At 39.8% G+C, this 16,614-nt stretch overlaps 1 protein-coding gene across 3 annotated transcripts in view; it reads right to left on the bottom strand.

Moving 5' to 3' along the window:
• BCL2 (BCL2 apoptosis regulator) overlaps positions 1-16,614 on the bottom strand; it is a 169,937-nt gene that overhangs the window by 86,149 nt on the left and 67,174 nt on the right. The window contains exon 3 of one of the 3 annotated variants that reach the window (XM_077890963.1): positions 4,284-4,881. The exons of the other annotated variants lie outside the window; for them this stretch is intronic. Coding sequence (XP_077747089.1) covers positions 4,774-4,881 — 108 coding nt within the window. The 3' untranslated portion in view covers positions 4,284-4,773. Of the gene's footprint in view, positions 1-4,283; positions 4,882-16,614 lie in introns of those variants that run through there. 3 annotated transcript variants of the gene reach the window in all.

Here is a 16,614-nt window from a genome sequence, read left to right as displayed (position 1 = left end):
CCATTTAAAAGACATAAACCCACAAGGATAAAGAGAACAGGTGAAGAGATAATAGTAACAAGACTTAAGATGGAAAACAGATGGACAAACAGCAACAAAACCAGCAGATCAAAGGAAGCTGAATTCTAAACTAGTAATAGAGAATGTTAGGAGCCAATCAGCAGATGCTCCAAAGGTCCAGGAACAGATAGCGCTAGTTATGTCTGGAACTGGGGAGGGAGAAGAGGAGAGAGGTGACTAAAATGAGGAGAATGGAGTGAAAGATTTTTAAGAATCAATAAATCCCTTCCTCAATCCATCCTACTGGGCAGCAGCCTCTATCCCAATGGGTAAAACTGGAGGTTTGGTCTCTAGAGAGAAGAGTCTTAGATAGGGAGATGCCATTCAACAAACAAAATAGAAAGTTGTATTCTGGGACACCAGGGTGGCTCAGTGGTTGAGCATCTGCCTTTGGCTCAGGGTGTGATCCTGGGCTCCAGGATCGGGTCCCACACTGGGCTCCTTGCGGGAAGCCTGCTTCTCCCTTTGCCTGTGCCTCTGCCAATCTCTCCCTCTCTCTGCCTCTCTCATGAATAAATAAATAAATTAATTAATTAAAAAGAAAGCTGTATCCTGAATGCTGACTCCTCCAGTCTTATTCCTCCCTGCAGCTCTCAGCTCTCACAGGTAGATCTTTACCCTCCATATAAGGGTTTGGAAGCAAGTTCCCTGGAAAGTCTGATCATCCCTGATATTCCCCATCTTTAGGGGTTGACTTTAGGAGTTCCCCCAACACATGGCATAAACATGTTATTCCACTCTGATGCTCAAAGTTAGCCAGCCCCTCATACATCCTCAGAGCTTCTAATAAGCTTATTAGTTCTTCATTCCTGAATAAAGGCAGACAGCCAAGGATTACTGGACATGCAAGGAGAGCCTCTACATGAAAAACAGAATTCAAAACAGACAAAAAGGAAAAAGTAATGGGGAGGAAACAGAAATCATGAAGGGGGAAGAAAATTTCAAAAGAGAATACATTTTTTTTTCTCAAAAAGCTAAGAGAATGCCACACGATGAAAACAGAACACTTAAAAAAAACTCGACTATTTATAGATGAAAAGAGAAAATTAAGACAGTAACAAAAAAGAAAACCCAATAGACAGGTTGGAAATTGAAGTTTAAGAAACTGCTCCCCACAAAAGCAAAAAGATGATGAGATAGAAAACAGGAGAGAAAACGTGAGACAATCAGAGGACTGCTCTAGCAAGTACAACACCCAAATAATAGGAGTTCTGGAAAGAAAGACTAGAGCTAATAGAGAAAAGCAAATACTAGCAGATTGAAAGAACACACTGAGTGCTCAGTACAATAAATCAAAACGGACTCATGAAGAGGAAAATTATTGTGAAATTTAGAATCCTGGGGAAAAGAAGATTCTACAAGTTCTAGAAAAAAAGAAAAAAAATCAGGTACAAGGCATCAAAAATGAGAATCAGCCTTCTAACCACAACACTAGGAGTTAGCATACATAAAGAGCAATGTCTTCAAACTTCAGACGAAAACTTATCTTTGACTTAGATTTCCTTGTGCAAGACAGGTAAGACATCAAGTAAGAAGAGAGACTAAAGACCTTTAGAGTCACTCAAAATTTGGATGTATCTCTTCTGGGTCTATTTTTGATGGGCTATGCAGGCTGGAAACCACAAAAATGAGTGAGTGAAAAAAAGAGAATTTTATGCAATCCCACATAAGACTAAGATAGAAGGATCATGTGGTGAAGGGAGCAGATGGCTGGGCCCCAGGTAGAGAGACCAGTCCATCCAGACTAGGCCAGGTGGATCAAGAGAAAGACATACTGAAAGTCAATGCACTGTACTAGGTTTTAATTCTGATAACCTGCTGGAGGATGTGCTCCCTCCAGCAATGGGGTAAATCAGGAAAGGAGATCCAACTCAGAAGAAAGGCAATGGAAAATTCGAGAATAACAAGAGGTATCCCAGCATGACAGGGGTACAGCAGGCCTAGAGAAAAGTTCAGATAAAAGGAAAATGGAAGTCTGCAGAAATGATGTCACCAAGAAAATAAGTGCAATCAACAGATTACTGATGTGATCAGCCTTGTGGCGAAAGGTACTTGTGAGGTTACACAAGATATAGGGGAAATCGGCAATAGGTATGCAGAACACTAAGGAAATGAAAAAACAAGACAGATATTAACTTCATGAAAATAAAAAGTTCCACTGATAATACTATTAACATAGGCAAATTAATGAAAACACTAACAACTGATTTAATCAAAAATTGCAATATAATTACACTGGGAGGAAGTGGAGCATAAGCAGTGGATACAGTTATGTAAGAGAGCTAGGTTTATTTACTAGAATAAAGTTATGGCATCATGAAGAAGATTAATAAAATTTTTAAAATGTATATATATTACTTAGGCATGTGGCAATATTTACATATGCACCAGAAGAAAAAGCTAAAATATACAAAGTGATGTTCTCTAGGAGGGGGACTGGGCGAAGCAGGGTATGCTCAAATTTGTTCCCACAGAAATTAAGGAAAGAGCACATAAGTAAATATGTACAAGGACGTTTTTGTCTACAGTGTTAGTGGAGAAATAAAACTAAAAATAAATTAAGTGTTTACCAGTAGTGGAACAGCTAAATAAATCATAGAATAGCACAGCATAGAATTTACTCAGCTATTTTTAAAAAAACTGTTAAATTTGTATCTACTTATCTGGAAGGATATCCTGAATATATACTAAAAGAGAAAGGTTGTGAAGTCATGCATATGGTATGACTGGATTTTTTGCAAACAAAACCAAAACACTGTTATTTAATTTATATGGATATATAAGTGCTGTGTGTTTATATGAGCTTCAAGAAATGTCCCAAAGGATGCACGCCAGAAGTTAATATTGCTTACCTCAGAAGGACAGGAATGGAAAGAGTAGGGGGTGACTAAGAAAAAAATCAACCACAGGAAAATAGAGATGTGTATGAGACATGAGAATATCAAGGTCTAACACACATGTAACAGTGGGCTAAGGAAGCTGTAACAAAGACAACTGGGGAAAGACAATATTCAGAGATTACGACTGAGAATTTTGCAGAATTGATGAATATTGGGAATCCTTAGATTTAAGAAGCATACTGAATCCTGGACAGGATTGTGGTGAAACTAGATCATCGATGACAAGAATAAAAAGAAAAAGAATCTGTAAAGCAATTAGAAAGAAAAAAAATAGACATCTCTAAACAAATAATAGATTAGTGCCAACTCCAACACATCAATGATAGGTGCTGGTAGGCAATGAGGTAATAATTTCAAATGCTAAGGAAAAATATCTGCATGGAATTCTATCTCTAGAAAATTACAATTCAAGACCAAGGGTAAATTAAAGATATTTTCAGATAGACTGAGAGAGATAGCTTAGTATTCTCAAATCCTTGATGAAATAACTACCCAAAGATGTCCTTCGGTAAGAAGTATTCGAATTGAAGAAGGATGAACAGAACCCAAGAAGCAACATCAGTTACATTTACTGAGGGCTTTACTCTGTCCTTTACTGCATACCAGTATGCAGTATCATTTCTAAATGATTTACAGTGAAACTGGGGTCCAAAGTCAGGCAGTTTACTTCTAGATCTCATACTCTTAACTATAGTGTAAATAAACGGCATATATTTTGCTAAATTTTGAAAAGTAGATTTGTAAAAAAAAAAATTGGCTGGGGATAAAAAGACAGAAACAAAATGGTAGATGATAAAATATCCAGTGGTATCATATCAGAACATGAGAGAGAAAAGTGTTGTTAACATGTTCTAAGGAGTCTGTTATTATATTGTTTTGGAAGCAGAGATACAGACAGACTTTAATTTTGGACTTGTTAACTCAAATACAATTTTTAAGGTTTAAGGGTGACAGCTAAGATAAAAGAACAAAACACATACATACATTACAAATCAAGAAGACAACAGCAATCTTTTTTTAATGGTATAACCATATTTATTGTGCCTGGGATACAAGGTGAGGGAGAAACCAACAGGAGGAAGGTGGGGAAAGTCCGGAGCTCCAGGTAGAGGCAGGAATGTATATCTGCCAGGCTCATCGCGTAAGGAGAGGGAGGGCTCTGAGTACATCATTCCCTTTGTTTCTCCCCTGGGCTTCTTGAGCTTCTTGGACATTGGTGGATCTCCATGACCACCAGCCAAAGTCCTCTGCTTCATCCAGCTCTCACACCAGCCCTGGATAACTGCACTCATGGGATTGCTTGGCTACACTGCCCCATTCAGAGGAATCCTTGGAGACTGGAGTGTTGGAGGCTTCCAGCTCAGTATAAAGGGTGGTCGTCAGCTCACAGACCTCCTGCTGGGCAGCCACTCCAAAACTGACCCTATCCTCAATCCAAGGTATTTGCAGCTGCAGCCAGGTGAGGATCAGGCTGACTGCTCAGTGACATCCTCAGTCCCGGGGGTTAGGTGCTGCAAAAGAATCATGATCTTCTTGCCATTCACTGGGCTACTGAGAAAACCTTGGCCTTCAGTTAACCCTTTCATTTTTAATCCATTTCTTCCTTCTCTTGCAGTTTCTTCTGCTCTTCCTTCTCTTTCCCCTTCACAGGATCAGGCACTAGAACATCTATAGGGGCCTTCAGATTGCTCAGGTGAGCTTCACTGAGAGCTGGATCCTTTAAAAAATGCTGCCAGCTCAGAAGTCTTCTTGGGGAAATTGCTCCTGAGTAGGTCCTCTGTCTTCATGGAATATATCCACCTGGGCTTGGGATTCAGGCTGGACTGTGTGGTGGCCATGGCCAGGGGGCCTGGCACTGCACAAGGGGCCAGGAGTGGACACAGGGAAAGGAAAGTAAAACCAACAGGAAAACCCAAGTCATCTAATAGAAGACAGAACAGGAAGAAAAAATAAGTAAAGAAGAATCATGGCACATAGAAAACATTTGGGTTCCTAGTCATATAAGAAATATATGACTTATCAAAATAAATATATCCATTAAAAGGCAGAAATCTTCAGACTGAATTCTGTAAAACTCCTTTTACGAGAGAGAAGCCCAAAACATGTCACAGTGGGGATACACATAAAACAATGCATTCAAATAGTAAGTGTCCCTACAAATAATAAATATTCAATAAATACTTCTTTTAATTGAATAAATGAATCCAATCAAATAGATTTCAGAGCCAAGAGCATTTGGGGGAGTGGTAGCAATGAGGGTCACTGCTTAATGGTCAAAGGATACATTCACCAGGAATCCTGCTTTATACCTACTAGTAGTGTCAAGTGTATATAAAGCAAAAACTGAGTTAATTATATGAATGTAACAATTCAAAATTATAGTGAGAGATTTTAGCACACAACTCATGAAATCAACAGATGAAGCCAAAAAGTAGAAAAAAATACACAAGATTATAAAATGTATATTACAAACTTCATCTAATGGATATGTAAAGAGAACCCTCCACCCAATAAAGAATACACATGAAATGTTTACAAAAATTGACCAGGTTCTAGGCCACAGAGCAAGTCCCAACAAATTTCAAAGAACTGCTAACATTCAGACCACAATCATCAACCAGAATACAATAAAAGTTGAAATCAATAACAAAACCACAGCCACCAAGCCCCAGTACATTTGAAATTTCAAAAACACACTACTAAGTTATTAATATGAAATAGAAATGAAAGTAACAAAACATTTAGAACTGAACAATAGTCGAAACCCTAGATTTCAGTAGAAGGAATGTTTAGCATTAAATGTAATACCAAAAAACAAGGAAAACTTAAAATTATGAGGATAAGCAGCAATAAAATAAAGAAAATGGTAGATACACAAGATACAAGATAGGCAGATACACAAGAATGAATTAGAAAAACAAAAGAAGGCAGAAATAAACACTATTAGGCATAAAAACCCCCATAACTATAAATGTAGTATTTTTTAAGTATGAGATTTCTGGTCTCTGCTTTAAAGCAATAAATCTAAAAACAGATGAATAAAAAAATCTCCTAGAAAAATGTTACCAAAACTGACACACAAAAAATGAGAAATAGCAAAAGCTCCTGAATATATTTTTATAAGTTCAGTCTAGAGTTGGATTTTAGAAACAGACTGACAGTACGAAAAAGGAAAGCAAAAAGTCAATCTCAGTTCAAAATACCAATGTAAAAACCCTAAATAAAACATCAGCAAACATATCCAGCAGTGTAGTGCGTGTATAAATATATACTATTTCTTTAAAAATATATTTTTAATCTGATATATAGATGTATCACACATATCATATTTATCACATGAATAATATGTGATGTGCATGTGTGTGTGTATTTCTGATGATCTAGTAGAGTTTATCCCAGAAGCTCAAGGAAGATTTAACTTTAGTTAATATTATTCATCACAGTTACAGATCAAGAAGGAAAAACTATATAATCATGTCAATAGTGGCAGGAAAAGTATTTAATGAAATTTAACATCCATTCACAATTTTAAGATGCAATGAAATACCTAACCAACCAAGAACAGAAGGAAGTTTTATTTTTAAAAATTTTTAGAAGATTTTATTTATTTATTTATTTGAGAGAGAAAGAGAGGGAGCTCAAGCAGGGGGGAGAGGCAGAGAGAGAAGCAGACTTCCTACTGAGCTGTGAGCTTGACAGGGGCCTCAATCCCAGGACACGGAGATCATGACCTGAGCTGAAGGCAGACATTTAACCATCTGAGCCACCCAAGCCCCCAAAAGGAAATTTTAACTAAGAAGTAGTTATTATGAAGAACCTACAATAAACTTTAGGAATACATTTCCTTTAAAGTCAGAAACTAGACAAATATGCTTTCTCCAGCACCCTCCATTCATCATTGTGTGAGATACAGTGCTGATGCAATAAAGCAAGAACAAGGAATAAGAGAAATAAGGATTAGAAATGGAGAAACAAAAGGAGCATTATTTGCAGATGATAAGACTATCTACATAGAGAATCCAAAAGAAACTGCAATTATAAGTAATAAGACAGTTTGGCAAGAACTCTGGAGACAAGATTAATATACAAACACTCATGACATCCTTATCAGCAACAATCAATTAGAATATGTAGTTTTAAAAAGATTCCATTAGCAATAGCAATAAACTATGATAAACCTAGAAATAAATCTAAAGCAAATTATTAAACTTCACTGAAAGTCGTAAGACCTAAATAAACAGAGATATATATCAGGTTCAGAGAGTTGAAGATTCAACATCAATATCAATTCCTTTTAAATTAATATATAAATTAAATGTAATTCATATTAAAATCTCAGAAAGCATTTTTGTGGACATTTTTAGCCAGTTTAAAAATTCACATAGAAGAATTAAGGTCAAAAACAGCCAAGACAGTATTGGAAAGGTATAAGGTGGGCTCTTGTTCTACTAGATATTAAGACATTAATTAAAGCTTTGTAATTCAGACACATTAGGATTGGAGCAGATATAGATCATTAAATCACCGCAACAGAGAGAGCCCCTCCATGTATCAGAGCTTAGGATGAGACAGAGGTAGCATAATAAAACTGTGGGAAAGGACTGAACTCTTTAATAGATGGTTTGGGACAACTGGTTATTCATATGGGAAAAAAATAGATCTCAAACTCACACTATATCCACAAATGAGTTCCAAGAGAATTATAGTTAACTTCAAAATATTTAGAAAAAAATACAGTCACTATTTTTATAATCTCAGGCTAGGGAATGATAAACAATAGCAAATAAACAAACAAGAGACAGGAAAAAGTGGTGATAAATTGGATTTTAAAACTCTTGTGAAAAAAGATCCCAAAAAGACAAAGCTTAAAGGCAAGAAACAGACTGAGAGAAGATTAAAAAAAAAAAAATCCAGTCAGGACTACATCAAAATAAAAGGCCTCTGCACAGCAGAGAAAACAATCAACAAAACTAAAAGGTAACCTACAAAATGGGAGAAGATATTCTCAAATCACGTATCCAATATGGGTTAGTATCCAAAATATATAAAGAACTTATACAACTCAATATCAAAAATACAATCAGATTTAGAAATGAGCAGAAGACATGAACAGACATTTCTCCAAGGAAGACATACAGATGGCCAATAGACACATGAAAAAAATGTTCAACATCACTCACCGTGAGGGAATTGCAAATCAAAACCACAATGAGCTATCCCTCACACCTGTCAGAATGGCTAAAATCAAAAACACAAGAAACAAATGTTGACAAGATGTGGAGAAAAAGGAACCCTTGTGTGCTGTTGGTAGGAATGTGAACTGGTGCAGCCACTGTGGAAAATAGTATGAGGTTCTTCAAAAAACGAAAAAGAGAATTACTATATGATCTAGAAACTCCACTACTAGGTATTTACCCAAAGAATATGAAAACACCAATTTGAGAAGATATATGCACCCTTATGCTTAGTGCAGCATTATTTACAATAACCAAATTATGGAAGTGGTCCAAGTGTCCATCGATAGATGAATGCATAAAGACGGGACAGTGTACGTATATAAACATATACATGTAAATACATATTCCACACAATGGAATACTACTCAGCCATAAGTAGAGAAAGATATCTCGCCATTTGCAACAACATGGATGGATCTAGAGAGTATAATGCTACATGAAATAAGTCAGTCAGAGGAAGACAAATACCATGTGGTTTCACTCATATGTGGAATTTAAGAACAAAACAAATGAACAAAGAAAAAAAGAAACAAACCAAAAAAGAGACTTTTAACTATAGAGAACAAACTGATGCTTACCAGAGAAGAGGTGGGTGGAGGAGATGGGTGAAACGGGTGAAGGTGAGTAAAGAGTACACTTAATCATGATGAGCACTGAGTAATATACAAAATTGTTGAATCACTATAATATACACCTGAAACTAACATAACACTATATGTTAACTGTACTGGAATTTTTTTAAAATCCAGGATTTTTTTAATCTTTAAGAAAAAAGAAAACAACCCACTACAAAAAAATTGATCGAAGTCTACCAACTGGCAGTATGTAGAATAAGAAACCCCCATTACCAACGTTGATGAGAAAGAAAAGCATAACTTCACCAGAAATCAGAGAAATATAAATCAATACCACAGTGAGATACCTTTACAACCAATCAGATAAGCAACATATAAAAGCCTGATGATGCCAAGTTGGAGAAGATGTGGAGCAAGGAGAACCCTCCCACGTTGCTCGGAGAGCAATCAGGCAACACGTACCAAAGCTGATGACGTTTCTCCCCTCACACCCAGAAACTGCACATCTGCATCTTTGCCTTTGAGAAGGGATGAGATCAGAATGAGGTAGAAAGAGACTAAATCTAACACATGCTGTAAACCCCCCTTTTTTTTTCTTTTAAATATTTTATGTTGGGGGCACCTGGGTGGCTCAGTCTGCTTTGGGCTCAGGTCATGATCTCAGGGTTCTGGGATCAAGCCCCGTGTTGGGCTCCCTACTCAGGGAGGAGCCTGCTTCTCTCTCCCTCCCTCTGCCCCCCCCCCCCACCCGGGCTTGCGCTCTCTCTCTAATAAATAAATAAATAAATAAAATCTTAAGAGATTTTATTTTTAAGCAATCTCTACACCCAGTGTGAGGCTTCAACTCATAACCCTGAGATCAAGAGCCACATGCTCTACCAACCGGGCTAGCCAGGCGCCCCTATAAAAAAATTTTTTAAATGTGGTGCGCGCACACACACACACACACCCAAGAGAAACTCTTCCACATGGTGCAAAGCACATGTGCATGTTGTAGCATTGCCTGTAATGTCACAGAGTCAGAAACAACTATAATATCCTTCAAAGGGCATTTTAAAAGTTAGAAACAACTTTAATGTCCTTCCTTTGATTGAATACTATACAGCATGAAACATGTATTAAGGTAGAGGTACATCTTTCTCAACAGGCTGATCTTATGCACATAATGCAGAACATAAACCTGATGATATCACTTAGATAACGTTTAAAAACATTTAAAAATACACATACTGTCTATGGATACATATGTGTCAAAGATGCAATCCCTCATGGTAAAGTAATAAGCATCAAATTTAAATTGAAGCTGGGAAGGAAGAGGGGGAATGATGGGCCCAGGAAGGGCTTTATCTCTCTCTCCCTTTTTCACAGGTGGGTGGGAAAACCTGAAGCACGTATGGCATAAAGATATGACAAAATGATAGTACACATGCATTTGCTATCTCATTCTCCCTATTTCCTGTTTGCCTGAAATTGTTCATAATAAAAAAAAAATACCGTGTTCTGCACATTTTAAAGATGCCAATAGCTATTACCACTAGGAGCTCTCTTAGGCAGCCAGGGCAAGTGTTACGATTATTGACAGATGATGGAGGTGATGGAGGAGTGGGCAGGGGGGCACATAGTTTACCATCAGAGGGCTCTGAGTACCCCCCACCCACCCGCCAACATCACATTGAGATGCTTGCTCCAATCATTCAGTACTTTATATAACACAGGGAACTAGACCATGGCGCAACAGAGAGTAGGGGAGGCTGGCAAAGGAGAAGACAACCTCTTCCCTTCTGGAACAGACCGCAGCCTGAGGAAGGGCAATGACATAACTTGATAAAAAGGGAAGAAGACAGGGTGCCCCGGTCATCTGACAGCTTTTCAATGAATCCTGTAATTCTTTCGTGGAGAGGCTGACCATTCATTATGCACCTGCTAAGGAGGAGGAAGTGAGAAAAGTGACCTCGGCTCTGGTCACTTTGCCTTCACAGCCCAGCACCCTGTGCAAACAGGATGCTGCAGTGGGGACACCAGCCTTGAGATCCGGTCCGGGACTGGTCCCTTACAGGCTCTGCCTTTCAGCTCTTCTTATTTCAAACTGAGAAGGTGGACTGCCATCTCGAGGCCAGTGAAATTCTAGAATCTACTTCCCCTGTTTTTCAGGATTTGTTTTCCCTTTTCTCTTAAAATCTGAAAGAGAGCTTCTGCATTTAATATTTGCACATGGTTTTGAGGCTCAGTCCTGGACATGTCCCAGTCATGTTCCTTCCCCCTGGTGACATACACCAAATACCCAGTAATAGTACTTGGTGTCTGGAAGTCAATAAACACTACTCCTCCGCCCTGCTCCCCCCACGTCCCCACTCTTGGGAGTCTGGGAACTGTTAGGTATGGAGGTCACATGACTGTAGCTTTAACTAAGCAGCAAGGAATATGCCCTATTCCACCCCTGCAGTCATACACGCTGTGGGGAGGTGAGGACGAGGGGGAGGGGTGGGTTCCCGACCAAGAACTCAGCAGCACTACACGCACATTTTAGGCTAGAAATAAGAAAGAATTTCCTGGCTGTAGGAACTGCCAAATCGTAGGGTGGATAACCAAGGGACGTTCCAGAATCTCCTCTAGAGATCTTTAGAAACCCAATACAACCTCACATATCAGAGACCATTTTTTGCAATCCTGCCTAGAGACAGAAGGACCTGGTGCCTGGTCGGCCCTCTTCCCAGGCATGGGGTCCAGCCTCTTCCCCTACTCTTCTCATTATTATATACACCTCCTGTCTATCTTCTTCCCCTTACTGCCAGCCCTCGGGCTTGTTTTCATGTGATCCTTTGCCTCCTCACACCTTTCCTTGTTGTTTTATGGAAAGCTGGTCAAAGGTCAGAGTTGCCCAATTACCCACACATAGTTCGGTGGTAGCATCAGATACCCAGGCAAAACAGAGCCATGATTCCAATTCCAGCCTCAACCCCAAAGCTGGATGGAAACGGAGAAAATTAGCTGTTGCTAACAATCCATTATAAATGAAAATAGGAGCCTCGTAATTGATTTTAAATAGATTTTTTTTTAAAGAATCGTTGGCCTTATTTCATGAAGAATACAGAGTTTCCAAAGCGTTCATTCCAGGGTTGGATTTTTTTTCCCCCTTTCTTCTGGCTTAAACCCCAAATGGCCAAGATCCGAGTCTGAATAAACAGTGTGGGTGGTGACCGTTCTGTGAGGCCCGGTAGAGGATGCAATCACTTTCTTCCTCGGTTCAGCATTAAATCATGTGAAACTAGCCCGATTGCGCCCCAGAACTTCTACTCACTAAAGGAGGGCCACATAGCAAGGGCTCTTTCTCTGCTTCTCGGGGAGAAAAAAAAAAATTAATTCTCCTAACTGCGAATGTTTAATTATGTATAAAGTTCATTGACCCCACAGGCGGCTGTCAGATGATCTTGCGAAGGCCTGTAAAGGCATCCCAGGAATGCAGTGATGTGGGCAGAAACCGAGTGGATTCATGCCACCGAATGCTTGAAACGGGACGGAATCTGCGGCCGTCCAGAAAGGCTCCAGTGAAAACAGGACTTCGGGATAATCAGTAATTTAATCTCACCTACGCATTTCGAGGCCTTCAAAAGTGAGCGTTATAAATCAGAAACTCAGGAAAGATCCCACAGGGAGGGGGCCCATGACGACGGGTGAAGTAATTCTGTTTGCTGGTTACGGCCGCAGCTGGCTGGAAGAGGCAGGCGATCGCGGTGTTTTTTTTCCCCATTTTAGAGGTAATGCTTTCTGACTTCCAGCTACCGACACGAAAAGACGACGACGATGAAGCAATCCCATTCATAAATACACCGTGGGGCTTGGAGGAGACGGCAGCGTCTCTGTTTATTTAGATGGTTTTGATAGAATACGGCCCTGGAGTGTGCCCCCAGTGACTGTGTCTTTGTCAGAAGATGCCCCGGAGCGTGTGATTCACACGCAAGGGCTGGACAGCCCCCTTCGGGCAAGCCAGGTGACCTTCCAGACTCTGTCCCCCTCCCACAGGTTCTCTCCCGGGCACACGCCTGGCTCCTGGCCCCCAGCCTATTGTGAAAGCCAGCAGTGGGAAATATTCGGAGACAGTGTGGTTTGGGCTTCTTGGGGAGGAGAGGCCACAGCCCCAGGGGACGCTGCGGTCAGGTGGCCAGCTCCAGGGCACTCTCCTACATAGACGCAGGAAATACAAACTCATCTGGCTTGGGGCTTCCTAAGATTAAAGTGACCTGTCAGGGGTAAGCTTTCAGTCCAGACAGGGTCTATGAGGCAAAATACAATCTTTTAGTGGCGAGAACTTCCCAGTGTTGTATTCCCAAACACAACTAAGCTGCACTCTCTCTGGCATCTTTATCGTCACGAGTATAGAGAATGGGTGGCCAGAGTTTGGCCAACAATTCTGCTCCTCTGATGGAAGCAGAATGGAAAGAGTCTCACTTGTTTCATTTTTAGCCTACCCTGAAATTCTTGGGTCCTTGAACAAAATCAGCCACTGAGCTTCTGAATGCACCCTTCAGGTCTGCCTTCAACTCATGCTAACCCAATAGATAACAGATAGATAATAGATAATAGAAAAGCTAATCCAATAGATATTTGGAAAACATAAATAATACGGTAGGTACTATGGTCGATACAAAAATCAAAAAGGCACGAACCCTGCCCTCAAGCAGGTCAGAAATGAAGAGGCACACATTAATCCTGGGAGGGTTCAAGAAGCTTTCTGCACGCAATCTTCCCAGGGTGTGGTGGCATCTGACTCGCACTTTTACCAAAAGCTCCATGTCCTCTTGTTCACTGTGGCATTTTGGAGAGGAAAGAGGTATAACTCACTGAGTCATGATTATTCACTGCTGGGTTCTATAATTTTACCTTGTTTTTAATCCATCTGACATTTGAGTCTCCTGTCAAGATCCCTTTGTTAAGACCCAGACCATTTCATTCAGTGAGCAGTTAGTAAAAAAGAAAAAGAATTTCTTCTGTCTTCCCACCCTAACGAAGGAAGCCTTCCTTTAAATCTTAAAAAAAAAAAAAAAAATTTCTAGATATATGATTTCCCTGTAATTACAGGGGAAATATGCTTCCAGATAAAGAAATTTGGACACTAAGTAATATCTTAAATCACTTCCACCTTTTGGATACTACAATTTATAAAATTCCATGAAGGAAATGACTCTTACTTCTCATGAAGTTCCCGTTGGGAAATCGCTGAGAGCCACAGTTATGAAAGCGATATCCTCTGGCTGGTCCCAATTCCTTCCCATTGTCGGGGGCCTTCACCATCTTCGAATCACACAGCAATTTAATTATTTCTCATCTGTACCAGGTGTTGCAGTCCACCTGGTCAGTACATGTCTCTGTTACATTGTAAGTTCTTGGACATTAGGGAGTGTTTTATTCATCTTTATATTCCCCCAGAGTGTCTGTAACATAATGTCCACAAAAGCAGTGAGTAAATAAATATCACGGAAACGTCTATGGCATGGGTTGAAAAACTTTTTTTTTAAAGATTTTATTTATTTATTCATGAGAGACACAGAGAGAGAGGCAGAGACACAGGCAGAGGGAGAAGCAGGCTCCCCACAGGGAACTGGATGTGGGACTTCATCCCGGGACTCCAGGATCATGCCCTGGGCCAAAGGCAGGCACTAAACCACTAAGCCACCCAGGCATCACTGGAAAACTTTTTTAATAAAGGGCCACATAGTAAATATTTTAAGATATATGGTTTCTATCATAACTATTCAACTCTACTGTTATTATAGGAAAACAGCCCCAGACAATCCATAAATAAATGAGCATGGCTGTGTTCCAATAAAACTTTATTTACAAAAATAAGTAGCAAGCCAGATTTGGCTCACAGGCCATGATTTTTGAATCCCTGATCTTTGGTCTTTATCTCTGCCATAAACCTTAGTATATTCTCTAAATTTTCATATGTTCCCTATGATTATCAATAATTAGATAAAGTGCAGAAAATGTAGATATTTAATAGTTGTTTTCGAACTCCACATTAGTGAATCCACTTAAAAAAAAAAAAAAAAACCCACCAGGAAAGTACATACAGAAATTAGCTGCTACTCCAAATATATTTCATGTTCACTTATTTTATCATATGCCTTTAAAAGGAACAATTCTTATTCCTCAAAAATGGGGTAGTCATTTTGCCATTGACCTCATCATTATTGAGTAAACCTGATACAAGATCTCAGAGTTACTGGGTGAAGAGTCCAGTGCTGGGGCATGGTGAACTGGACACTTTCCTGGAAAGGGGGAATAAATGCACCTCCCTCATTCCCGCTCTTTACCAAATCATTTGGTCTGATTTTACTGCCAAAGGTTATTAACGCAAACGATACGTCCTCCTTTTTCTTGATGACCCTCTGGAAAACGTCCAGCTACAAAGAACACAACAGAAATCTCAAAAGCCCAGCAAACACACAGAGAAGTAAAGGGTAGCTACGAGAATTTGATGAAAACAAGATGTCCTAGCCTGTCACCCTGACCTGGTTTAAGAGTGCCCCACCCACCCTATTCTTTCCCTCCCTGTCCAGCCACCTTGGTGCAAAATACAATTTTTTTAAAAAGGGATGCCAGATCTGAACTGCAGTGGGAACTCAAAGGATACAAAATTGGAAGGCTGACTGCTTGATTTGGAAAAATTCAACCAGTTGTTTTCAAGGTAGGAGGAAATACAGAGCCCACAACATACAAATGAGCACCCACAGACATTCTTTGAGATGGGCTACTCTGAAGGTGTGGATCTTGAAACTGTCTGCCATCCCCATGGTATCATGAAACAGTTCTAGAGATTTCTTGTAAGAAAGAAAAAATGAAGAATGAGCCTTTCCGAGCCTCTCCTCAGCACCTAGATCAGGTTCAAAAAATCAGAAGGATCCTGCGCCTTAAGAAAATGAGAAACCACTGACTTGCAAATAGAAGGTACCATTGGGGGCTCAAAACACCTGAGTTCAAATCTACCACATTCGGGGCAACCCTGGTGGCTTAGCGGTTTAGCGCCACTTGCAGCCCGGGGTGTGATCCTGGAGACCCAGGATCGAGTCCCACGTCGGGCTCCCGGTGCATGGAGCCTGCTTCTCCTTCTGCCTGTGTCTCTGCCTCTCTCTCTCTCTCTCTCCCTGTGTCTCTATGAATAAATAAATAAAATCTTTAAAAAAAAAAAATCTACCACATTCAACCTATGTGACATGACTTGAGGCAAATTATCTGACTTTATAGTAGCTTATCCTTTTTTTTTTTAAACACAGGGCTAAGGTATATATATATATATGTATATATATATATACACATATATATGAGAAATGTGTAGAACAGAGGACATACTCTGTATGTCCTAATTTATTTTACTTTTTTTTTAAAAAAAATATTTTATTTATTTATTCATAGGAGACAGAAAGAGAGAAGCAGAGACACAGGCAGAGGGAGAAGCAGGCTCCTTGCAGGGAGCCTGATGCGGGACTCACTCCCCGGACCCGGGATCACATCCTGAGCCAAAGGCAGACACTCAACCCCTGAGCCACCCAGGCGTCCCTGTAAGCCCTAATTTATTTCAACAAATGTTGAGAATCAATCACGTGCCTGTGTTCAAGAGTAGAAAATGAATTATGCCATAGATTCTGAGCATAAGGAGCAAGTGTCTGTCCCTTACTGCTCTTTCTGCAACACTACTGCACAACCATCCCCAGGTCCTCTCCTTTATTTATTCAATTTCCTACCCTTGTAGTCTTGCCTTATTATCACTCACTCCTCAGTGCAACATCCCCTCCTCCACTCTGCTACAAAATACAGAGGCCATTCTCGGCGTTATGCAGAATG

This window comes from Canis aureus, chromosome 1 (genome assembly GCF_053574225.1).
Source record: "Canis aureus isolate CA01 chromosome 1, VMU_Caureus_v.1.0, whole genome shotgun sequence".
NCBI lineage: Eukaryota > Metazoa > Chordata > Mammalia > Carnivora > Canidae > Canis > Canis aureus.
The sequence above is the reverse complement of the archived record's forward strand: the minus strand, read 5'-3'. Positions and strand labels throughout refer to the sequence as shown.